At 39.2% G+C, this 26,430-nt stretch overlaps 2 protein-coding genes across 2 annotated transcripts in view; both read right to left on the bottom strand.

Moving 5' to 3' along the window:
• The window catches only part of arrdc1b (arrestin domain containing 1b), a 36,059-nt gene extending 11,421 nt beyond the window's left edge, over positions 1-24,638 (bottom strand). Inside the window, exons 1-2 of the mRNA XM_079657795.1 lie at positions 24,444-24,638; positions 5,432-5,542 (exon numbers count right to left, since the gene is read on the bottom strand). Coding sequence (XP_079513921.1) covers positions 5,432-5,542; positions 24,444-24,561 — 229 coding nt within the window. The 5' untranslated portion in view covers positions 24,562-24,638. The remainder of the gene's footprint in view (positions 1-5,431; positions 5,543-24,443) is intronic.
• A 998-nt stretch (positions 24,639-25,636) lies between these two features.
• Positions 25,637-26,430, bottom strand: part of LOC307025331 (glutamine synthetase) — a gene marked incomplete at its 3' end in the record, with an annotated part of 12,000 nt that continues 11,206 nt past the window's right edge. The window contains exon 6 of the mRNA XM_079659966.1: positions 25,637-25,665. Within this exon, the coding sequence (XP_079516092.1) occupies positions 25,637-25,665 (29 nt within the window). The remainder of the gene's footprint in view (positions 25,666-26,430) is intronic.

Genomic DNA, 26,430 nt, shown 5'->3' with positions numbered 1-26,430 from the left:
TCTGAAATGTGGATTTAAAAATGAAACACCTTTCCACTAGATTCATGTAAATCAGGTCACTACTTGTTTAGATGTCCTGCTGAGAGACAGAACTGGAAACATATACCTGCCCTGGAGGAGGTATAAATACAGCACTCAAACTAGGGCTGCTCAATGAATCGCCATTACGATTATGGCTAGCAACGATTACGAAAACAACGTAATCAAAATAAAACGATCTTTTTTTATTTTTATTATTGACCCATTGGAGTGAGTGGAATATGTTGAATATGTTTTACCAAAATGTTGGCTATATATTAAGGAGTTTTCAGGTTGTGACAGTGCACTGCAACATGTGTGTTGATCTTGTTTATTGGTATTTATTATTTTTGATATTATTTATTTAAATGTAGACATGAATGTATAATTTATTTTATTTTAAACTGAACAAAAATATAAACGCAACACTTTTGTTTTTGCTCCCATTTTTCATGAGATGAACTCAAAGATCTAAAACATTTTCTATATACACAAAATAACCATTTCTCTCAAATATTGTTCACAAATCTGAACAAATCTGTGATAGTGAGCACTTCTCCTTTGCCGAGATAATCCATCCCACCTCACAGGTGTGGCATATCAAGATGCTGATTAGACAGCATGATTATTGCACAGGTGTGCCTTAGGCTGGCCACAATAAAAGGCCACCCTTAAACATGCATTTTTGCTTTATTGGGGGGGTCTGGGGGGGTCCGAAAACCAGCCAGTATCTGGTGTGAGGGTTAGGGTTAGGGTTAGGGTAATGTTGTGAATCGAGTGGCCTGTGTTCGTCGTCCATAACATACGCCTGCCCATACCATAACCCCACCACCACCATGGGCCACTCGAATCACAACATTACCCTAACCCTAATCCTAACCCTCACACCAGATACTGGCTGGTTTTCGGACCCCCCCCAATAAAGCAAAAATGCATGTTTCAGAGTGGCCTTTTATTGTGGCCAGCCTAAGGCACACCTGTGAAATAATCATGCTGTCTAATCAGCATCTTGATATGCCACACCTGTGAGGTGGGATGGATTATCTCGCAAAGGAGAAGTGCTCACTATCACAGATTTTTTCAGATTTATGAACAATATTTGAGAGAAATGGTTATTTTGTGTATGTAGAAAATGTTTTAGATCTTTGAGTTCATCTCATGAAAAATGGAAGCAAAAACAAAAGTGTTGCGTTTATATTTTTGTTCAGTGTATATTGGTTTTTCAGTTGATTACCCTGGGCGTATAGTTCAACAGTTAAAAAGTTCAAATTATTATTTGTATTTGTTTTAAAGTACAATAAATGGATGTTTTCAAAGTCAATGAATAATCGCATTTAATAATCGATATTACAATTATTGACCCAAATAATCGAGATTATGATTTTTGCCATAATCGAGCAGCCCTAACTCAAACATACTGTCATATTTCAGTTTCTTACAGCCTTCAACAAACAATCTTCCCTACAAGCCCTACACTTTCCCAGGTAAAATGTCAACAGCTGAAAAGGGAGCAACATTAGGAGCCTTAGCTTAAGCAAGATGTACTGTACAAAAAATAGACAATACTCTAGCAAATGGTAAATGGAATGTATTTAAATAGCACTTTATCCGGTGTTTACAACCCCTCAAAGCACTTTACATTCTGCAAGTCATCATTGATGACTTGTGCCAATTGCTGAAGTTAGCAAACATTCACACACGTTCACACACCGTTGGCCATGCCATCGGGATCAATGTTGGATTAAGTATCTTGCCCATGGATATGTCGACATGTTGACTGCAACCTTCACAACAAATATATGTTATATATAAGAAGTTGCTGTTGGTATTTATTTAGTTTAGTTTATTTTATATGTTTCATATATGTATTAGTAACATATTTTTTCTAAAAGGATACTGAACTTGTGGTATATATGATGGTATATATTTGTATAATTATATATCTTTTTCTTTTTACAAAAAAAAACAGAAATGCTGTCTCTGCAGATATGTGTAAGGCATCATCAATAGATAATACCAAACACAGGAAATGCAACAGGGTGTCGCTCATGTGTTATTTAAATATATATGTCAGTTTCTACAGTTTAACCACAGCCCAGCTGCGGCAGTGGGAGGGGGATTCTCATTTCATGAAGGTCATTAACTGCCAACAGTGACAGGGTGGAGAGCGGTCGCTGACATCACTCCTCTAACCGCCAAGCATCTGTGGCATTCCACATTATCATTCAGCCACAGTGAGCGTGGCTGGCTTCGTGTAAGAGCGTGTGTGCGTGTGCGTGCGTGCGCGTGCGTGCGCGCGTGCGTGTGCGTGTGCGTGTGTGTGTGTGTGTGTGTGTGTGTGTGTGTGTGTGTGTGTGTGTGTGTGCGCGTGTGCGGGTGCGGGTGTGTGTGGGTGTGTGTGTGTGTGTGTGTGTGTGTGTGTGTGTGTGTGTGTGTGTGTGTGTGTGTGTGTGTGTGTGTGTGTGTGTGTGTGTGTATCTGTGTGTGTGTGTGGTGGTCTACTGTCACCCTTGCTGTCTCGCTCTCCCTGTGCCGCTTCGCCGTTGGGGGCAGAGCAGCCCATTTTCGGAAGAGAATGGGATACGGAAAAAATGGCAGAGATAAAGGGTAGCACAGAGGGAGGGTGTGTAATGAATTATTTATGTCCTCCTCTTTTTTGGAACGTGGTGTGCCGGTGTTTTACAGTGTACTCTGTGTGCTCAGATAGGGAAATACTTTTTCTCTCGCTTCAATTGTACTTAAAAATGTGGTATATATGGTGGTATTTATATAGTTGAACTTATTTATTTGTGTCATATGTATTACTAAAACGTGTTCGCTTCAAGGACCCAGAGAATGTGGTTTATATGGTGGGATTTATTTAGTTGAATTTCTTTTGTATTCCTTTTTTATTATTAAAAAGGTTTTGCTTCAAGGATAATCAAGATGTGTTTTATGGACTTATATATTTCATCATGATACTTAAAATGTGGTATATATTTAGTAGATTTGTTTTATCTCTCAGGTTTTGCACTCCACTAAGTCTTATAGACGGGTGCTTAATAGTTATTTCATATTTTTATGAGAATGCCAAACACATCTCAGTTTTCAATCAAAAGATCCTTTTCAGATAAGATATACTGTATATATTGATTGAGCTGTTTACTATATTGATTTATAATGACCTTTTTGAACCCTATATAAATAAACTTCCCTGCAGATAATGCAGATGCAGATTTTTCTAAAGAGTTACGCAATAACTACTAACATGTAAATATATTTTCCAGCATTGTAGAATTAACATATAGAGTGGTGTATTCCACATATGGAAGCTCACAGTCCTGAGAGTTAAACATGAACTGCCTAGTCTTGATGTTTTAACCATCATGGATTACATGCTCCGATGAGTGCCGTTAGGTCCCACAGAGACATTTGCATTTACAACACATTTCATGCATGCATGGCACATTTCACCTTCTGGCTGTGTATCGGCAACAAGAACAAAAGATGGAAGATCACGCTCGCAACAACAGGCCCTGTAAGCCCTCGCTTCCGCCGGTCAGCAGGGCATCACTGAGGCCGGGCCTGACTACCCAGAGACAGGGGGGGGGGGGGGGGGGGAATACATTTGTGGAGCGTGTTCAACCTTCTGATCAGGCACAGCCGGACACTGGGGCCCTGGCTGTGATCGAATAAAATAAAATAATAAAAGTTCTGATGTATTTGTTTGAACAGCTTTTTCCTGTATCACAGTGCAAAGTGTCATGGTGTTAAAGAGGCCCAATTATGATTTGGGGGGATTTTCCCCTTTCCTACAAACATTTCCAAACACTTCCTAGGCGGTTGACCAATCACAACAGAGCCGGCCAGCTAACTAATCAGAGGAGACTGGGCTCTGGTTTCAGACAGAGGGTGAAAAGAAGGGCTGCAGCACAGGCAGTGTGAGAAAATGAGCAGAATAGGGCCCCTCTAAAGGTTGCGGCTGCAAGGACTTGGGGGACAGCATTATCTTGTTTCCTTTCGTAAAGGATGGTCCAGTAAATATTCTAAAAGAGATACCTATCTTCTACTATCTAGAGAATTGGAACAGCTCTTATCATGGCTGCCTCTTAGGTACTTCTGAGTCATTTCACTCTGATAGGAACCTTCCAAAGCTGAAAGGACGACTCCACTGCAATCCAAGTCTGACCTCAGAGAGTCCGGCTGCAGCATGACTGCCGGAGAGTGCTGCTGTGACTGATTGAGGCGTTAACTCCTCACTACATGGCTGCAAAAACCTGCTGCTGCCTTTTTGAGATTAAGCCTGTTGCATCAGATTTCCCCACTGAGGCGATTCAGTCACGTCACACAGTGTTGTTAAGACAGGAAGCTTCCAAAATGTCATTTCTCTCAGAGGAGACGCATCAAAGAGTTTAAAGGATGTAAGCTGAGGACTTGCAGTCACATGCAAATAAAGGTGATGTGTTTAGACCAGTTTCATTGACTTCTAGGCAGTCATTTGATGGATTATCTTCTACATATCAAGTTGAACCCACAACCTTTCAGTGGGTTTGAAAGACATGTTATCTTTTAAAAACAACACACCAGAAAAACTGAAATTATCCTAATTTTCTCATTTCTTAAGGTTTTTGTATGAACCGTGTGTGACAAATGCTTCAGCTGTAAGGCTTTAAAAAGTGACGATCCATCAAAATCCCTTTATTCTGCATGTCTCATTGAAAATGCAGCCAGAAATAACCCTTTGGCACTGACCAGAGCGTGTAAAAAGGAAATGAAATGATGCGCTCCTCAGCCAAACTGGGAAGCCATGAGTGCCTCAGAGGAGACCAGAAGTCACTTGACAAAGATTCTGTGAAATTTCGACTGAACTGCACGAGTAGAAAGAAGAGGACAAAAGAGGATGTAACTAAAGAACTTAAAAATGTTAATAGTTTTCTATGTATAGCAAAATAAACACCATTCAATGTCAACAACACTTATGTAAGATTCCCGTTTTTGTAAAATAATGAGTTTTTTTGTTTGAGCATTAATGGCATCATAAAGATTTTTTTTTATAATAATACAGTTGATATGGAGATGCCTTTCACGACACCCAAGGACACAATTAATGAAATACTCTAATAGGTTGAAAACAGCAAAACATGTTTTAATTATCTCTACTCATGCTATGACTGTGCTCTTTTCATAGATGTGCGTACGGGACTTGTTTATTGCATGTAGAAAGAAGGTAGTGGGTATAATGTGGCAAGAGCAAAAAAAACGTAACTTTTTGGTGTTCAAACCATATAAAAGTGAAAGAAGATCAAGAGTTCAAACAATTCTATTAATTGGGAATGTTTATTATTATATTGTTTTCTGAGATAATTAGGATTAAATGTGAAGCTTGTGCATTAACCTGTGTGTTTAGATCAAAAAGTAAACAAACAGTTGTCACCTTTGTCAGCAATAGACAGCGTGCTGTTGAAGTACTGCTCCTCCAGAACCCACGAGGCTTCGTTCATTTTGTTGGAGATCCCACATGATCCCTGGCAGTAGACCTTGATGGCTGCGGAGAGAGGAGAGGAAATGAGTCATTCCACCGTCTGGCCCTTTACATGTTCACTGGGATTCTTTCACCAACATGTTCTGATTGTTCTGGCAAACAAAAAGACTTTATATGAAAAAACCTTTTGTTCATTTGTCAAACTGTCTCCTGAGGTGACGAGTTGAATTTGGTATTTCTGAGTGTTTTTCCGAGCATGTTACTGAAAACAGTTCACAGTCAATTTCCTTCGCTATCCTGGGAACACTTATCATTTCATTTGGTAAGAGAAACAATGGTTCTCTGGTGTCAGTTTGGGCACAGCAAGCACAATATACAGCGATTAGCATGAGAATGTCTCACAGGGACCCCTCACTTAATCATGGTGGGCCTCTGGAGATCGTCATGTGCATTCTGCTGCAGTGGTTAATAATCACAAAAGGCTGTGAATGGGGCTTCTGACAGCAGATGGAGGAGAGGAGGAGGAGCTACTTTATTTCAGAGATGTTGTGAAATTCAGGAAGTTACTGCTTTGGATTATAACACTGATTGTTATTCACCTGTAACGTCCTGCTACACCTGAGATTTACTGCGGGTGATGATGGTGCTCAGGTGGTGCAACAGGTTAGACAAAGCTGAGGTCATATCAAGATAACTGTTGATACAGAATCAGAGACGTCGACAGGTTCATAATGTAGTCCCAGGAAGTCATCAAGGAGATAAACTGAGTGGCTTCCAAGTAAAACGAAAAAAAGATTCAGCTAATTTAATATTATAAGACAATTTATGCGGTCAAATTTAAGTCAAATAAAAGAAGGTCAGTAGACGCAGGGGGGCAGAAAATAGCCCTCCTGTGAGTTATCAAATGTCATCTTTTTGGTTCAAAAACCTCCAACATTATGGTGAAATACCTACTGACTTTATGAAAGATGAGTTTCAAAACATACAAACATAACAATAATTTCAAGCAGGGACGAGATAATGAAACAATACCAGGAAATGACCATATTTGAATGTTAAACTAAATAAAGTAGGTGACAACAAGCTTTCTTTGTTTATTTCTATGATTTGTACATATGTTTGTTGTTCATAATGTAGCAACAAAGAAACACATGGAGAAATAGGGAGTACCCTCATTACGATCAAACAGATAGCATCAGTCTTTTGTTACACAATGACTTTTAAAATGTCACACAGGTGCTGAATATGTTCCATGACGAACATCAGGAATCTACTGATAAGAAAAATAATTGACGTGAGCAGCCAGTACACACCCCTTCTCTTTCTCTCAGTATCAAACCAACCCTGTCTCTCTTGTCTGTCTGTCGATCTGTCTGCGAGGAAATTAAATCGCTCTGATAGTGCTCGCACACACACACGTACACACACACACGTACACGACATTGCCATTCCTAAAGCAATGCTGCTAGAAGGCTTAAAATCTGTTATTGCAGCCATGATATTAAGCTACAACATTACATTGATGCACAAATCAAGTAGATCCATTACTTTGTTTGCTCATTTATGAAAGAACAAAATCAACAAAAGGGTATAAATTCTGGCATGATCAAAATAATCTACAAACACAGGCTCTGTAAATGTATCACACCTCAGACTGACCAATCACAGGCCCATGCAGTATCCTGTGCTGGCATCACACTCTCTCTCTCTCTCTCTCTCAAAGTGGCAGATGGCTGGGCTCTACACAGCGGCACGACGGTTGGCACAGTTTAAGGGAAGAGGTAAAACCGAAAAAATTGTCCAGCTCTAAAAAATACACACAAAACCGGAATGGTGCCCTTCAGCCATGCAGACTAACGTCCATTCATTTGGTCATTAACTACACACTGCAATCTGCCTCTCCAGCCATCTGCCTCATTCATGATTGAGAGTGATATCTTTATACTCCACATGTACTCCACATTATAGCAGCTCTCTGGAGTTATCACACTTCACAGAAGTAAGAGTGAAAGTGTGAAATAAACATAAATATGTATATGTAAAGCCATTACTGCTGAAAGATATTGTTTACAGCTGTCTGATGTGGAAAAAAGCTCAGCCCATTAAAAGGTCAGCACTGGGGTAATCCGTTAATATCCCCGGTGGCGGCGGCGGCAGCAGCAGGGAGAGGGGCTGCTGCAGCACCGCTGAATAGTGAATAGTTGTGTCAGAAGAGATGGGATGCTTTGGCAGAGAGACTAGCTGTCAGTGGATGAATAATGGGTCGATCTCTCCATGAAAAACAAGGAGCCAGGAGGAGTGATGATGTGTTTGATGAGACGCAAAATAAGACATTAAGAGGATATGTTGTGACGTTTCATCACGAATACCGGCTGTTTGTTGGGAAAGCAATGTGCAAAGCCCTTCCTGATGTTGCCTCACACATAACACAATGACCACGTTCATTTCCACAGTCACATTAAAAGTCTAATAGGGGCATCCATATCTTAAACATAAACTTAAACATGAGTCTTTGGCCTGGTTCTACCTCATAGGATTCCTTTTTTTCTCTCCCTGCAAGAAAGACTCTCCCTTTCCCAATTAAGGACATGTCACTTTTGACATAGTTTAAAGTATAGTTATATGTTTATTCAGTGCAACTCCATCCACTACAGCATGTACTACAGATTGTTAAAAGGACAGAACATATGATTTACAATACAAAATGCCATGTATTGTTAACCAGTGAGGTAACTTAACACCCCACTTTGTTCCTTCTTTTGTGGGCTTTCAGGCAAATAGGAGGAATGTAGGTGAGTAGCATCAACACACACATGCTGGTGTAGCTAAACTAGGACAATCCACACATTTCCAAAGGCCTTTCATTCTTTCTAAAATCATGTTAACTTATATAGGCTTTGTTGAATTTGCATAAAAACATGGTGATGGGAAAAGTGCATACTAACAAGTTTCAACAGCATTTGGGTTCAAATTGAAAAGATTATCCTAGCCGCTCTGTCACCTAAAGATGGCAGGAGTATACTGAACTGCACAACAAGAACAAAACCCTAAAATACAATATGAAGGTATAAGAGCATGCGTACGTTATGGGAGCATTTGATAAAGAACGATTTTTGGACCGACTAAGGAGGACAATTTGGTTGATAATGAGCTCCCAAACTATCGGTATAATCATTTTTGAGGTAAGGAATAGTCCATAAAGTTCCAATCCATGCTAAATTGGTTATCTACAATGCTAATTTGTAAGTATTCCTTCACAAACTTCAGGCGTTTAAAGACTAAAAACGGCAGTGCAGACTCAATTGACAGGATGTGGTTTGGTGAAGCTGGCAGTTTCCAACTCGTCCACACACCAGTAGCTCTGGGTCACACCTTGTACAGCACAGGAGTCTCTGTCAGAAGCCAGCTCTTTGCAGAATAAAGCAGTGCCTCAGGGACACAGATACTCAGTAGTAAGAGGGAGGCCGGCAGCGGAGCATACTGACTCAGCAGCTGCCTGCATTTGTTGCAAACACGCTGGAGTCTGTCCAGGTCCTCTCCGCGGTTCAGTGAGTGTCTGTAGGCGGAGAGATGATCCTCGTGCTTCTACTCATTAGATTTGACCAACTAGACGGTGTGGGCAGGCAGATCCAGGAGAGAATTCGTAGTTTCTCCAACTCGGGCAGTTTTAACATGACTGCTATGTTGTACGAAGCAGTTCTGTGATGCCTATTAGAAAAGGGTGATGGTGGGTCATGGAAGATGTGGGAGGAAGTCATAGGTGTGGTATTGAAGAGAATGGTTGAGTCTAGAAAGTGAGATTATATGTTTTGTGCCATTATGCATCTGTGCCTGGTTGATAAAGTCGAACAAAAGATGTCTGATGATGAGAAACAGACAGTATAACTGATGCTAATATCATATTTGTCTTTGTTATATGGTACAAAGAAGGAGCTTCTGACCTGATGAAAGAATAAGAGAAGATCCAAATCCGACCAGACGTTCATGCTAGCTTTTCAGTCAGCACCGAAAAAATATTTAGTATTAATAACCAGCCCTACATATTAGAGATGTCCCGATCCGATCACGTGATTGGGGATCGGAGCCGATCACGTGATTTTCAAAAGATCGGAATCGGGAGAAAAAAAATCGGGGATCGGGATTTCTTTTTTTTTTATAAATACTTTTTTTTAAATGTTGTATTCAATGTTACAAAACAAAAATGACCATGTTCAAGTCTTAGAGTCATCCTGAGGCCTTAGTTTTGGTTTCAAATGACACAACATCATGTATGTGTTGCTTCTTTGGGGCTTGTTTTCATAGACCTGGTTGCTTATTTCTCTCAAATCTGGCAACAGAGTGGGCAGGGCGCAGTGTCTAATTGTAGCAGTAAGCTAACGAGTATTGAAAGCTTTATTTTTGTTTTGATCCAAGGCTGCACAACTGAACTGATCCAATGCTGCTGTGAAAGAAAGAAGCTATATCCATGTTGGATAGAATATCCAATTTAAATAAAAAAAATAACCTTAAGGGATAACATGAATGCTTTTTTTCTTTTTTTTCTCTTAATGCATTGCATAAAGATCGGATCGGGAAAAATCGGTATCGGCAAATTGTCAAAATCAAATGATCGGAATAGGATCGGGAGCAAAAAAAGGTGATCGGGACATCCCTACTACATATACCACAAACTATTACCAGGTGCAGAAAGGAGTTGTTTTGCCCATTTGTCAGCGGGATTAGGAAAGACCTAACGGCCCTGTTAGAAACTTGGTAGAAAGGTGTTCAATTTTGTGTTCAGGCATACACCGGTAAAATGACTTGATCATCGCCCTCATTTTTGTTTTGTTCCTGCCACAGCACCAAGGACCAACCTAAGCACATTTCTATTCTTGGTGTAATCGGTAACACAAGTTTTTTTACGCCGTGGTACATTTTCTTCACCACAGATCCCGAACACTCATTATTTTCCCCCTAATGGAAATAGCCTAGTAGGAGTTTGCACTCTCCAAATGCCCTGTTGTCAGTTTCAACAGTGCAAGTTAGCTTAACTGTAGCAAGTACTGTTGCCATGATAAATCACTGATTTATTATCTACGGTGGTTAAAAGTTTTTATAGCTGTCTTTTGTAAATTACTCTACATTCATATAATAATATATTGCAGTTTCTTCTTGGGGAAGTTTTTGTGTTCACAAGTTCCTTTATTACCACTCCCTGTGCAGGAGCTTTGTCCTTCAGGGCATTCATTCCTGAAAATATGTGCCAGTTATACAGAGTCGATAGATAAACATAGACAAGCATTGTTTTACGACAGCGTTTCTTTACAGAAAACAATGTTCGAACACTGATTAGCAGCAGTGCTAAACATTGAGTCAAAACAGACTTGAATGTTATAAAGAAAGAAATGTGTCTGTGAGATAAAACCATTAAGTCGGAGCTTGCTGCTCGTTGCATCAGTGCATGAGTCAGCTAGGCATACCGGGAAGCTGGGCTGATAATGTCGGTTCCTTATTTACACTGATTAAACCAAGTCTAGTTTCTGCTGACGGCTGGAAGCACAAAGGAGCCTCAGTTTGTTTAAGGTCTGAACTTCAGCAGAAACAAAGCAGAATGAGGAGACTCTCCGACCCTCACCACAAAACACACCAGAGAGGAACTGCGTCTTTATGACCGCTACAGCTTCATCCTGAAGTGGGTCAGGAGTGTGAACGGGATTGATCAGCATTCCTCACATGCACTAAAAGTCTGCTTGGACGTCACATATACATTCCAGCATAATGAGAGAGGGACATTCCCAAAGCTGGGTCTGTGTGATAAGACTGCTTTAAATGAAGCGTATGGAGGAATGTGGAGGACCACGAAAGGGGATGCAGCAGTCCAGTTCAGTTTTGTGGAATAGTTCTTGAAAAACGTTTATTAATTAGACCAATAGGTTTGTTATAGCTGTGGGTAAGTCCTGGTATTGTAGCGATGTTATATCCATACCATTGATATAGTCTTTGTTTTTTGTGTATCGTCATTGCCTGCTGTTAAAGGATGCATTACATCTTAAAGGATGCATTACATCAAAGTGATGCAATGACGGAATTTACCAGATTTAGCTTTTCTCTTATTTGCATTTGCCCACTTAGTCAATAAGTAAACATTACTATAAGTTATTTATACAAAAATCTCAATTGGTACAATTTTTTTGCATAAGCCGATTTTTCCGATATCTGAATATCGAGGTATTTGATTAATCCCTTTATATTGCCCACACCTAACTGAGGTGACTACATTTGAAACCTGGGATGCTCTTAAACACGCATTACGTCTAATTACATACATTACATTTACACTTTCACACTGACGCCGTTAGTTTGCAATATTCATGAAGAGAATCCTAGAGAATGATTCTGCACAAAGATCAATTTCAATTGAGTTTTGTCATTTCTCTGTACGAGTCATTATGCAAGCAAGGTCAGAGCTGTTTTTCTGGAGGAGTTTGAGATAATTGTTATTCTTGCGTGATAAACAAAAGCTGTGAAGGACACAGAAAGTACCATAAAGCACGTGATTATTTCTAAAAGCTTTTACGGACATATTTCAAGTATCCTCCTCACACATTGGTCACAGCCTTCCTTCCACGAGAGCCGAGTAATCCGATGCTACAGTACACTTACTACCTTCATTCAATCTTTAAGCGCTGCAAACAATGAGTCCTTCTCACTTTTCCAACATCTCCTTTCTAATGTCAAAACACGGCCACCTGATCTTATGATCTATTACTCCTGAGTGTAAGGGAATCCCCTTCAGCTGAACAGAGGCCGGCTTGTTCGTTCAGACATGTCCTGCGATACCTCACTGTAAGCCCACTGACACGCAGAAACTCTGCATTGAGTGAAAGGAAGATCAAATGAATGCATGGCTTGATGCCCTCTATTAGAGGAGGGGCAGGTAGGGCTGTGCAATTAATCGTATTTTAATCGCAATTACGATTTTGGCCTGCAACAATTACGAAAACAGCTTAATCGAAAAAAAAAAAACGATTATTTAGCTTTGCTAGGTTGTGACAGTGCACTACAACATATTTGATCTAATGATTTTAGTCTAATTTATTTGTATTTATCATATTTATATATTCTTAGTAGCTTGTTGAAGTGCGCTCGAAAATATGTGTTGATCTTGTTTATTGGTATTTATTATTTATTTAAACGTAAATATAAATGTGTCATTTATTTTTGTATTGGTTTTTCAGTTGGATTATACGTTCAGGGTAATCAACAGTTAAAAATATACTGTTTAAATTATTATTTATATTTGTTTTAAAGTTCAATAACTGGATGTTTTCAAAGCCAATGAATAATCAATGTATTTAATAATCGTGATATCAATTATTGACCAAAATAATCGTGATTATGATTTTTGCCATAATCGAGCAGCCCTAGCCTCAGGAGCGAAGACGCCGAAGGAATACATCTCAGAGACAGCCTCTTAATGTTCAATTAGTGCATTTGTGCGTAAGGATTTAAAAACCATAAAGTGCAAATCATGTCTTCAGACAACAGTTTAAGGTATGACACATTAATGACCGTCTTTTGAGTATACACTGTACCTGGATTTGACTGTCCCAACTGTTGGGAAAGTTACTGAGTTTCTGAAAAAGGTTGCTGAAAGGTTCCAGCAGTCAAACAGGACCATATGTCTGTAATATATTTGTCAACTCAGCAACCCATAGTCCTTATTGTATATCCCCTGTAACCATTACAATGTACAGACTGGTGATGAATGAAAGGAACGGTATAAGTAAGTGACTAGAGAAACATAGCTCATGCAGATCCTTCCATAGAGGACACAGACGTTCAATGGATGGTTTCATGAGTATTCAATTGATGTGTAGGATGTTAAGGCTCCAATGAACAATTACACTCATCTTCAATTAATAAGCTTTTTCTTTTTTTTTAGATAAACCAAGAACCAAAACGATGAATAAAAAAAAGAATTCATAACATTTTTGAAATTATGAAAAATGTCCATCTCTGTTTCTCCAAGTCCAAAGTGATGTCTTCAAATGTCCTGTTTTTGTCAGTTGAAAACCAGGAAAATGTAGAAACACAATTTCTGATATGTTTTATAGAAAATTACTTTCATGATTGACTTTAATGATGTTCATCAATCATCACAATAGTTGCCATGTTTGGGTTGATGTACTTCATGATTAAGCGATCTAATACAGGATTCACTAAGCAATATCCACCACCATCAACAAAACATCTAATGAATATGTATGTATAAGAAGTCTAACAAAAGTGGGTGATATAAGATGTTAGCTATGTCAAATTGCTGAGTGCTGTAATTTTAATTGCACACTCAGCACCAGTAATCTGTCAGCATTGAATGATGGACCATGACGTGCTTCGCGCCATTAGTGAGATCAGTTTATGGTGTTCGCGTGTATTAAAGTTTAGGTGCACACACATCTATCTGCATGTACGGTACTCACAAATCCCTGCGTATGTTTGCATCCATGTGTAAGAGGCTTATCCCCGCGGAAGTTACATCATGAAACAACCAGCACACGTGTAATCTGCACTCTGACTCGCTCCCACTCTACGATGTTTACACATTTCACTGCAACAGCTTCAAATTCACACAGACTTCATGACCTGCCTCTGTTTTCAATCTGTCAGGACAAAACAATTATATACTCACATATTCAGAGCAACTTTAGCACCATGACATCATATATAACCAATGTAGCAATAAGACAATGAAGCATGTAACTCTCTTGATGCTTCCTTCATTGTCCTGGTGTTTGTTTAAGGCTCAGTTAGGATTAATGGTCTTAACTAAACCAGCTTAGGATCACTTTTGATGGTATCCGTGACAACAGAGACATTACATTTAAGCATTCGAATTCTCCTTTGTGGCCATCAGCAATATTCTTATTAGACCTGATCTCACTGTTCTGGTGGAAGATACAAAGCAGCTTGTTTCAGTACACAATCAATGACAACTTTAAAAACATTAGAACTACATTTTAAGATCAAGATCAGGATGTAAACTGAAGCCAAACTAAGTTGAGTGTATTATCACGAACGTAAATGCCTACCAATGTGACTTTAATGAGTCATAGACCAAAGTTTATTCAGAGAGTTTGACAATTCTCTTTGCATCTATGTTAACTAATACACATTTGGAAATGTGAATCGTGTGATTGCCTGTGGGAAAATGTTGTTACAGCCACATAATTACAAAAGAGAGATATTTACTTTGGTGCAAACTACAGTTATCAGAGATTAGTCATATAGTATCAGCTGACGCCCTACAGTGACCTTCAGACCTTTGCTCACTCCCTCTCAATGTCACCAGCTGGTTTTATGATGAGGGTGTGTTGGAAATGTGGCAGTGTTTTTGTTATTTGGTCCACGTCTGACTCATCAGTACCGCCCAAAGACTCGGGGCTCAAGAGCCGTTATCATGAGCGTAACTTTGTGAAGAAGCAGCTCCCAGCGATAGAAGTTGTGTTTTAGAAAGATGTAGCATCCACACAGTGTTTTATGTACAAAGTACATATTGTACATTGTCATGAGGGACATTTCATTTGTAGGTTCAAATCTGCATTCTCCAAAGAATCAGAAACTAAAAAGTGACAAAAGACAAAACAAACTTATACTCAAACTAAAAAGTATTGCCACTTCTAGCCTTCCATGAACATAATGTCTCACAGCTGAGGGCCTTGCAACATGCACACATGCTGACTGATCATATTTCAAAAAACAGAAGCATAAAGAAAAGAAAGCAGAACATTTGAGAGACCTGACACACAAAAGAACCACCAAGGAAAACCTTATCCTATTCATGCAACAGTCTAACCCAAGGAACTTTGATTTAAAATATAATGAATCACATAATAAACAGCTGAAACCAGATTCCTGGGGATATTTTCTGTCAATTAAAGATAATTAACCAATTAAAAAACGTTTGAATTGGCGGCCCATTAACTAATACATATAATGTTATCTTTCCAACACTCGTTATAAGAATGATTATTGTGTGGCATATAGCTTCCATTATTATCAGCCTACGATGTCTCCCATCAAATGTATTTTAGAAAACAGTGTATAGAGAACTCATCTGGATGCTGATCTCTATGCTCTCTGTGATCACCAACTATGTTATGAAACCACAGCTCTCTGAATGGTCCGAATAGAAGCAAGAGTCCTGCAGTGGAATTACTTCCAACATGACAAAAGCCCGGCTTTGTCTGTAAATATAGGTGAGGAGGGAGAGGTCGATGGAGGATTATCAGCATGTGGGGGAAGATGGAAGCCTCCCTTGGCCTTGAACAGCTGAACCAAATACAAGCACACACACACACACACACACACACACACACACACACACACACACACACACACACACACACACACACACACACACACACACACACACACACACACACACACACACACACACACACACACACACACACACACACACACACACACACACACACACACACACACACACACACACACACACACACACACACACACACACACACACACACACACACACACACACACACACACACACACACACACACACACACACACACACACACACACACACACACACACACACACACACAGAGAGATATGGCCTACAGATGACTTAATCTCTGTTCCCTGCTGGGAGTTTTTCAATGTGGTTTCTCACTTCCCTCACAGCCTGTCAGGCATCTTAGCAAGGTAGCATATACTGCTTCTCTGCTGTATTTATAAATAATGCAAGTTAAAGTCCCGTGAATATAATGTGTGGTTCCTTGGATAGTAATAATCCACAACTAGAATCAACAAACTGTCTCTTTAGCAGCTTTACTGTATGTTGTTGGCTACTTTTTTTCAGTAGTTATCAACTAATATACACTGATCAGGGTTCCCGTTAACCAGAAGAAGATGTTGTAAACCAGCAAATCTAAATCTCTCTGGTCGTATTGACCGGTATAAATAATTTGATGTAAGCACAATTTTAAATGTATTAAAAATAGGCTGACGAGATAAGTTGGCGCCCGCCGCTCCGATCAATGCCACAAGCGCGAAACGAGATGCCATCACTGTGACAACCCTTGTGTGACCCTTTCTTGCAATATATTTTTCGCAAGATTCTTGCAAATACAATAGACAGCAGTTATCGCAATAAATGTATCTAAAATTCAATTTCAATTTTCTTTGAGAACAAAAAGTAAAGTCTTCCCAGTTCTCTGGGCCAGCAGGTTTATGTTGTTCACATTACATCCAGATGTTCTGAGATTATCCATGTACCCTGTGGGCCTGCATGACAACATGACATACGTAACATTTCACAACACACCAGCTGAACCATAAACCAACGTCTTATCTCCCAGCTGAGAAAGAACACTTCTATCTTTAGTGCCTTTGTTAAAGTTTTGTTCCACTTCCACAGAAGAGTGACTTCCTCTCTGTATTCTACAAAGCCTAGGAAGTGGGACAGCTTTACAGAGAGGAGGGGTGGGGGGGGGGGGGAGCGGTGGAGTGATCCGGGGTGTTTCTGTGCTCATCAGGGGGCAATGAGACAGAATCCATTATGATAGGCCTAAATAACCAGCTGTGGGGTTGGGCAGGGTGCTGCTTATAGAGGTCAGAGGATAGTTATTATTAACATGAATACGTCCGAGGGGAGAGGGGGAGCAGCTGGTGTCGATAGTTACAGTTAACCACTTCTGTTGGTAGAAGGCACGGACTGATGGAGCACTGTACAGTGGATCCATGTCATCCGCCCACATTAAAGGGCAGCAGTGAGAATTCATTGCACACTGAGCCACTGGGTGCTTCTCAATGTCGAGGACGCTTGCTTGGTAGCACATATCTTCCGAGTCACTTGCTTCAGAAGTGAGGCAAGAATCCTTCCTAGCCTCGGAAAACGAAGAATTGTGGAACAGGCTTAACAGGTGTGCAGGTGTGCGTCAAATGCCAGGCCATATTTATATGAAGGGCTGCTCGATTATGGCAAAAATCCTAATCTCGATTATTTGGGTCAATAATTGATATCACGATTATTAAAAACGATTATCCATTTACTTTGAAAACATCCATTTATTGAAAAAAAAAATGTGAACAGTATGTTTTTAACAGTTTATTACCTTGAACTTTAAGTATAATTCAACTGAAAAACCAATAAAAAAATAAAAATTATCGTTTTATTTCGATTATGTGGTTTTCATAATCGTTGCAAGACAAAATCGTAATTGCAATTAAAATACGACTAATTGAGAAGCCCTAATATGAAGTATGTCGAAGTGTCATAGCACCCTATTAAACAAAAGTTATCAAAACAAGGAACAACTTCTAAGGAAACCTAAAAGGCCAGCTGATGTGTAAAATGTGTCCTCTGGATGCCTGAGTGCACTGGTCTCAGTGCAGTTTTTCAGACAGATCTTTAATCAGCCTCCCTCAGGGAAGTGATGATTAACTCAGGCCCCGGAGTCTAGACAGTCACACAGAAACCCTGTTCTGCAGTGATGTGTTCATGAGCCAGGACAAAGAGACACTCATACACTAGAGTCAATGATTTATGTTGTGTCTATTTCACTCAGTTTTATTTGGCCACAGTGTGTGCCTTAAGGAGATAAGCTAAATTCAAAACAGTGATGAATGAGTTTAATGCACTTTCATTTCTATTTGAAAATTGGGGTTACGTTTCTTGCCCAAGGACACAGGCATGTTGAGTGCATGGGCTGGGGTCAAACCACTATTTTTCCGATGGGTAGAAAACCACTCTATTGCTTGATCTCACACGCTTTTCTAATTATAGACAAGACAAAGGTGTGTAAGGGGGTTTGTGTGTGGGTACACATGCCTGAAGTCAGCTTTGTGTGAACCTAGGGGACATCTAGTCTTGTTTACATAGAGCCGGTGGTTTGGATCACCACGGATGATGATTGGATTACAGTGAATGTTTGTGAGGCTGATTTGCTGAAAGATAAACGTAAGATACTGTCACCGGAGAACTACAGTACACTGCATAAAAGATCTCATTTAAATTCGCCACAGTTTTAAAGTCTCCTTAGATATACAGCAGGATAAAGATAAATGAGGGAACACATGGGTAGGGTTTCGGATCAAGTGAGCTTTCACTTCAGGTGATTCATTTATTTATTTTCCGCTGCATCACAGCTAGTCACCAGGACTTCACCTTTAATCCTTAAAAAGGTCAAATGAGCCGAGACAAGGAGTTAAAACTGCAACATCTCTGATATCAGGTGACTATCCATGCTGCTAAGTGCAGGGAGGCCGACCAACACACGAGAGGAGAGACGGAACCACGCAGACTGAATGGCTGCTCCCACTTCTTCAGATCTATATTGTTCACCATTAACTTCTTTCGGTCAATATCGCAAATCAAACATGTACTGCAGTGTGCAGAGGACATATTTACGTGAAGTGCTAAAACAGGACTGATGACATGGAGATTTATAACAACACATTACTCAAATAGTTTTGCAGAAATGTGGTCGTAAACCAATGTGTTGGAGAAATGTCTGCATTATTATAGCACTTTTCCAGTCTTTGGAGCCACTCAAAGCACTTACAGCTACAGCAGTCACAAAACATGTTGACATGGCGATGGTGCAATCTGCAAAGTTAAGGGACATGGCAATTTTAGGGAACCATGAATAACGAATATCGTGAGGTCCAATAGATGTAGAGACATATCACAAAAAATCCCAAATCTCAAACTCATATTGGCACTAGCTAGAGGAAGAGACTTTCCTACCAAATTGAAATGAATGTTATATGAACAGAATTGTTTTAAGGTTTAAAAGTGGGGTAGGTAATTTTGGAGAAACCAGCTCGAGTGCGCTAGAATTTAGAAAATACACAGCCGGAAAAGATCTGCCACTTCCTTACAGAGCCCCTCCTCCAACGCGCACATGACCAATGAGGGCACGAGATAAGTGTGTGCACAGATGGAAGGCTGACAGGCAGGTAGGCCATCCAGTTACTTTAGCCGGGCCGGCTCAGATTATTGGTCGTGCTTTTTACAGCGCCACGGCTTCCACAGATGAATTTTTTTATGGATTTTTTGTCAAAGCACTTCAGATATTCATTGCTATCGGGATGTTAAGAGCATTCCATGGAATATAACAAAAAGTGTATCTCGAGCCGGTTTCTCAAACTTACATACCCCACCTTTAAATGTATGTGTCTACTGGAAGTAAGGTTGAGCACAGTACAGTAAGTTGCTCATTCATCTAGTTTCATTCATGACTGTGCTTTAACAACCTTCTTTGTGAGGAGGCTGATCGATAGACATTCTGTCTAATGGTCTCCATCATCAATAATCGAGTGAGTCCGCACATTTGGCCTCTACAATAGTCAGCGTCCCAGAAAAGGTGTATGAACTAGATATGCTTATTATTATTCCTCTGTAGTCATTTCATCGTACAACTGTACACACCTTACTCACAATGCAGGATACATAAAACACTAACAGGATCCATATACAGCTCATATGGTGCCACAATCCATGTAATGGATATATGTGGTTTAGCCATGATTCACACAAAGGATATCAAAAACTTTACAACCCACTTAGAGACCATGCAAGCGGTCCTGCCCTGAAAATCAGTCCTCCTCTTCAGTAAAATGTCCGGAGGGTGTTGGCTTTTAATGGACGCCACGCCATGCACATTTCTTGTGGAAATAAAGCTTTCAAAAACCAACTAAAAAAACTAAAGCTTTCAAAAACCAACTAATGAAAGGACAACAGTTGAAAATGTGCCTGTTGGCTAATACTGGCTCATTTACAGCAATGTGGATTAATGTGCACTGTCCTTTAAATAAATAAACAAACAAACAAAGAGAAATACTGAAGGAGAGCTAACCATTGTGGGGGGATTTGACAACTCTGCCTTATTAAAGGATGTTGTTGTTGTTGCAGTTTGCATTCGTAGTAGATATTCTTTAGAAGTATACACTGCGATTACCAGGAATACGGATAGGGTTTCTCTGGAATTGTACCCTTATGACTCATCACCTACCTTAATAGGATATTGTCCCTAAAATAATCCAAAAGATGAATACAATTAGGTACAATAACAAACCCTTAACTTCTCTGTATTGTTTTTTGTCAGGAAGAAAAACCGGAAATGCTCACGCTCCCACAAAGCACACAATCACATGTTCCTGCCTCAGCATGCTGCATGCCGTCTGATTGAAGGAATCATCAGCGGCGGTGGTGGAGAGGGGTGATGTCACTGGACACATAATGCAGCCTCTGCATTTACAGTACATTAACGGACCGGCTGAGAGCCAGACAGGGAGCTTCTTTAGTTTCTGCAGTTGGAGTACCTTCAACCAGGAAGTGAGTGGAGGACTGAGGGACTTATGGTCCACTGGCAAAAACAATATCTTATACATCACCCCGTAAAACACACTACACTGGTAAGCTTAAAGTGTGATTCAATATTATTTGAAGGACAAAACGATCATTGTTTGTTATGTTGTAAACTATAAAATATGTCAGGGCAGAATGTCTTGACTAAGAAAGGCAAAGAGAGAACTCGACTTATGCTATCTTGAAATCAAATTGGTTTCGGGAAGAAGCACTTCCTGGAATGCTCTTTGGGAATCAAAACACGTAGGCAGAACAATCACAAGAAAACTCAAAGGAACTATTTTAAACAACGATCAAGTCTTTCTCAGGAAGTATTGCACAAATGTGCCAGCTGTTTGCCAACACAATACAACAATGCCATTACAATAAAGGCATTTTAGTTGTTGATAAGAGAGTGCCAGAAGTAATATTGAGACAACAAATGTGTGAAACATGTCCCATCTGTTGTATGTAACAAATATAAAACCTTTTCAGACTGCAATGAAAGGTTCCATGACTATGAAAATGTAAAATATGTATTAACAGGTTAGACTCTTGTCCTTTCTGTCCTTGTGGTTATAGAGTACCTGTCATACAAATAATCTGTGTATAAGAATGTACAGCAGAGCGGACAACTCAAAAGTAAAGAATGATGAGTTTTACCTACTTTCAAAGAAGTCTTCCTATCAAACAACGTAATAAACCCTAAGAAATATTATACTCAAATGTATTATATTCATAAAAATAATGTATTAATGATGTATGTAGTTTCAGCGTTCATATCAATTGTGATGCCGAGTGCAGAGCCTTGAAAGAACACTGTGGTTTTTCACTTTGTTGCAGGTATGAAATGTGGATTTACAGAGAAATGAAAGTGCTGGACAGACTGCCAGTAAATGCAACAAATATTCATGTGCTTGTAGCTAATGCAAATCCTAAATCAAAACCCTTCCACCTGCTCGTTTCAGTATCTGGCATGTATTGAGCTGTTTACTTGAAACTCTTGTTGTCGGTTTCCTCTTTAAGGACGGCCATTATTCGCCGAAAGCCACCGAGAATGGTTTAATTTGGGGATAAACGCCTGGTGTCAGGTACAGGCTCACCGCAACCGTGTGACCTTACTGTGTAAGATCTGACCTCTGCTGAACGCCATCTGCTGCAGGTCAGCCTGTGCATTATGGCATATTAATTCATATTAATCTCACTATGCCTTACAACAAGCTAGGGCTGCTCGATTATGGCAAAAATCATAATCTCGATTATTTTGGTCAATAATTGATATCACGATTATTAAAAACGATTATCCATTTACTTTGAAACCGTCAATTTATTGAAAGAAAAAATTATGTGAACAATATGTTTTTAACAGTTGATTACCCAGAACTTTAAGTATAATTCAACTGAAAAAACAATATTTTTTCTTTTTTTTAAAATAAAAATTAATTAAAAACAAATTAATTAAAATAAATAAATAATCGTTTTATTTCGATTATGTTGTTTTCATAATCGTTGCAAGCCAAAATCGTAATTGCGATTAAAATACGATGAATTGAGCAGCCCTACAACAAGCCAGGAAATGATTGCAAATAAAAGGATGGAAAATCAGTCTTCAGTTAAAGAGGTCTGTTGATGTTTGCGTTGATAGATACAAATGATATAAAAAAAAAATGCCAATGGCCCCAGAAGTGCAACCACTTTTGATCTGTATCATTGTAGCGATCCCATTCATATGGATATGTTTTTTTCTGGGTTATTATTACCCTGATGACATTTAGGACATTGTCGATCAAATAAAGACAGAAAATTCAAAATAAATTAGGTAACAAGCCAATATTCCACTCCTACTGCTATTTATATAATGTTTTACTTTATTATTTGCCCCTTTTGTTTGTTTGTTTGTTTGTTTGTTTGTTTGTTCACCATGTAAAGCGGCCTTGGGTCCCTTGAAAGGCCGAATCTATTATTATTATTATTATTATTATCATCATCATTAATATCTTATGTATCATTTTCTCAATATGACACAAAAACAGGAGACGTACAAAGCGGTCTCACAGAATCCTAATCAAAACCCTTCAAATTTCTTTTAAGGTGTTGTTTTTGGGCTAATGTAATAAATATGTAAATAAATATCACTGCTGTTTTGCAGTTTGTGTCTGAACCCAGTAATACATTTGAACTTTAAGGGTTTTTTGTTGCCAAAAATCACCTGACAATCATTGCATTTTCCAGGAAACCTCTTAATTAACGTCCCTTGTAAATTAACATACCTCTGTGGCAGACTCCCTTTGAAAATGAGCTTTAGGTGAAGTTGATAGCAGCTCTATTATCAGACAAGAATCCCCACAAGGATCGCTTGCATACAATAGATTCTTTGTGTACCTCCATGGCAACTCCAAAAGCTGAGCTCCACCTTGCTCACCTGCTTTACCCTTCATTAGCAGCTATTCCCACAAGTGTGTCTAAGATGTTGGCATCAGAAGTTTCCAATGTCCTTCTTTACTGTGGAACATGAGCGGACTTAAGACATATGGTTAGGCTGGGGGAGTAACTGAATACATGTCACAGGATTACATCATTAGAATACAAAACGGTATTCCCTTACAGTTGCATGGATTACAAATATGTCATCAGATTACTGGCACATTTAAAAGGGAAAAAAAGGGAATTACTAGCAGGATAACAATATTTGTGTTTTAATATATAAAGAACACTTCCTGACTGAAAAAAAGTATTGAGTGAAACCATAGAGAATCTTCGAATCCATCATTGTGTCTTTTAATTCGAAAAATGCTTTCACTGGTTGGAAATGTTTCAAAATTCTGTAGCCTACGTGTTATACTACCACGGAGCCATTTCTGTTTATCCAGATTGTAATTTGCTTTTTTAACTTTGTGTAGGCCTACTATGTGGTGATGTGTTTCTACTACTTTCTGAATATGTTTAATGAAAAGCAGGTTTTTCTTTTTTTTTTAAACACTGATTGATTGATTTACAAGATATCTATGGTTACAGCGTTGTTATGTTACAAAAGGAAATCAGTTTACATTACCTTTTAAGTTACACATGTTTTACAGGTAATTGTAACACAATTCAATGTTTTAAGTAACCCCCCAAGCCTAAATATGGTTTTAATAAAGTAATAAAAAGGTGTCTAACACTGTTCTGCTTTTTGAACACTTCTCCACAACATTTTCAAAAAACATGGAAGCAACATGTTGCCACGAGCAGGATGCAAACCAGGATGTGGGTTTCAGTCGTCTCAGTCGACAACACCGATCTAACCACAACAACAACAGAGAGCTGGTGTCATGTGGAGGGTGGAAACACTCGCAGCCCAGCACCAGCAAAAACCCTAATGTCCGCAACAACATTTCTATCACGTCCACAGTTGCAAAAATGAGCCTTAAGCCTTCTGAGAAACAACCACGCGCCTGATGTCTAGCTTTGAGTTCATCCTTGTGTCCAGCAACATCAAAGAGGTTTAAATAAAGTTTATTTACATCGACTCGAGCCTGCGTCGCGCGCTTCAGTGACTCGTGAAAGACACGCTGGCAACATGTTTCCTCTCTCATAAACATGTTGAAGAAAAAAGCTGCCTACCTTTGTACTGCAACGAGTGGCCGGTTCGTATTTTCACATTTCCGCTAATAGACTCTCCGGGACCGTAGACCACCTTGTTGTTGGTAAAAGTGATATCAAATTCTTGAAGCTTTCCCATGGCTCCGCTATTCCGCCGCTCTGCGTTTCTGAAACAGCGAGGAGCCGATGCTGCGAGCTCACCTGCTGCCGCGAGCCTCCCCCCCCCCCCCCACGAGACCAGTGACGTCACTCTGACAACCCACTGAAAGTAATGGAGGGATATTTTTCTCCAAGTAGGCCTACTTAGAGATATTAGTTTATATGTTTGAAATGACCAACTACGATCTTAAAACATACATTTAACCATTGAATTAGAACACATGTAATTACTTGTTGGACTGGAAAAAACAATCAAAACGTTCTATTTGAGGATACAAATATAATATCAAATTTAGAATATGATAAAATGTCAAATGTGTAAACATATAATTATGTATGCTGCATTTTACATTCAGACATGCAAAATAACCAAAATTAGCCGAAATTTGATATGACATTAAATCTTTTGAATCTTAAATCTTTGAATTTCCCAAGAGGAGTAAAACGTTCAAACTTATAAACACACATTAAAGTAATTACACTGTCAAGCTGTACTATGAAATCTCTAAAGACAAAACTATGTACATGATAATATCTCACATTACTTCCTACTTCTTGTAGCACTTCCTGTTTCTGGATTTCCTGTCTAAATGTGCAGCATCAGCAGCTCGAGCAGTGAAAGTTATGAAGGCTGTGTTGCATTAAAAAAGATGACACCCTGTACGATTTTCACATACAGCTTTATCATTGGTCTAGTATATATGGCATTTACATTAAAAAACTAAAATGAAATTAAACACACAGATATGAACATTATTCTCTCTCCATGCCCTCATCTCCCCAGGCTCCTGATATTCCTGCTAAAAGCTCTGTTAGACGGATGTTTCCATGACAACAGACAAACATCACAGTTGCCAAGTTACTGTCTGTATCCATGGAAATCTGGTATGTGCTGGCATCTGATCTGCTCTTCAGAATTCCTTTTTTTCTGTTTACTCATGTTGCAAAAACCTCCCCTCAAACAGCTTGAATACTGAGTCATTTTGACACTGCCCGGCTACAAGTGAGAGGATCGTATGTCGGGATGTAACGGGATGAGATTGAAATGCCATATGTCAGGTGCACCGAGCATCAGGCTGCCATACTGAGAGGAACATAGAGAGACCCATTCATCACACATTTCTGCCTGCAATCTTTTTATTTGTGTGGTTGAATGCTCCATTATTCAAAACCACATGTCAATCATTATTCTCAAAGCGCCACATAGACGGTGTTGGTCTGTTGTGACACCTTGACCTCTCTCCAGGTGGTTCTCACTGCATTGTGAATTACAATCGTTTAAATGCACTGACATGATGAGGCAATGTGAGAGGAGAACTATACTGGCTCCACCTGGTGGTAATCTGTGACACTACTCTAGCAGATTTGGTCAGATTATATTCAACTGTAGTTGGATCTTTCTGGCAATCAAAAAGGGAATCAGAATCTAAACCAATATGGCTGTACCTATTAGTTTCAAGGTTTGAATCTTCACTCATAATTGTTACAGTTGGATATAAAGATGACAAAACACTGATAATTAGTATAACACTTTGTTTGTTTATCACTTTTGTTAGGATGAGGGTAAAGAATCACTTTTTAAATTAATTTGTAATGTGAATATGATGACCAAACAATAACAAAGATTCATTGTTAATTTGATGTTGACAGAGAACACCAAAATCTCAACCACCTTTAAAAACATGTGAAAGAAAATCCTTCACATCTTTTTCAATAGCCTATTACATTAATCAAATCTCAGTATTGAATAACAATACTGCTAATCCCTAGTTTTTTGAATTTTTACTTTACATTTGATTTTGTATTCTAATATTGAACAAACAAACAAACAAACAAACAAGCGATCCCG

The sequence above is a fragment of the Notothenia rossii genome (assembly GCF_949606895.1).
Source record: "Notothenia rossii genome assembly, chromosome: 11".
NCBI lineage: Eukaryota > Metazoa > Chordata > Actinopteri > Perciformes > Nototheniidae > Notothenia > Notothenia rossii.
This window is presented reverse-complemented; position numbering and strand designations above follow the sequence as displayed.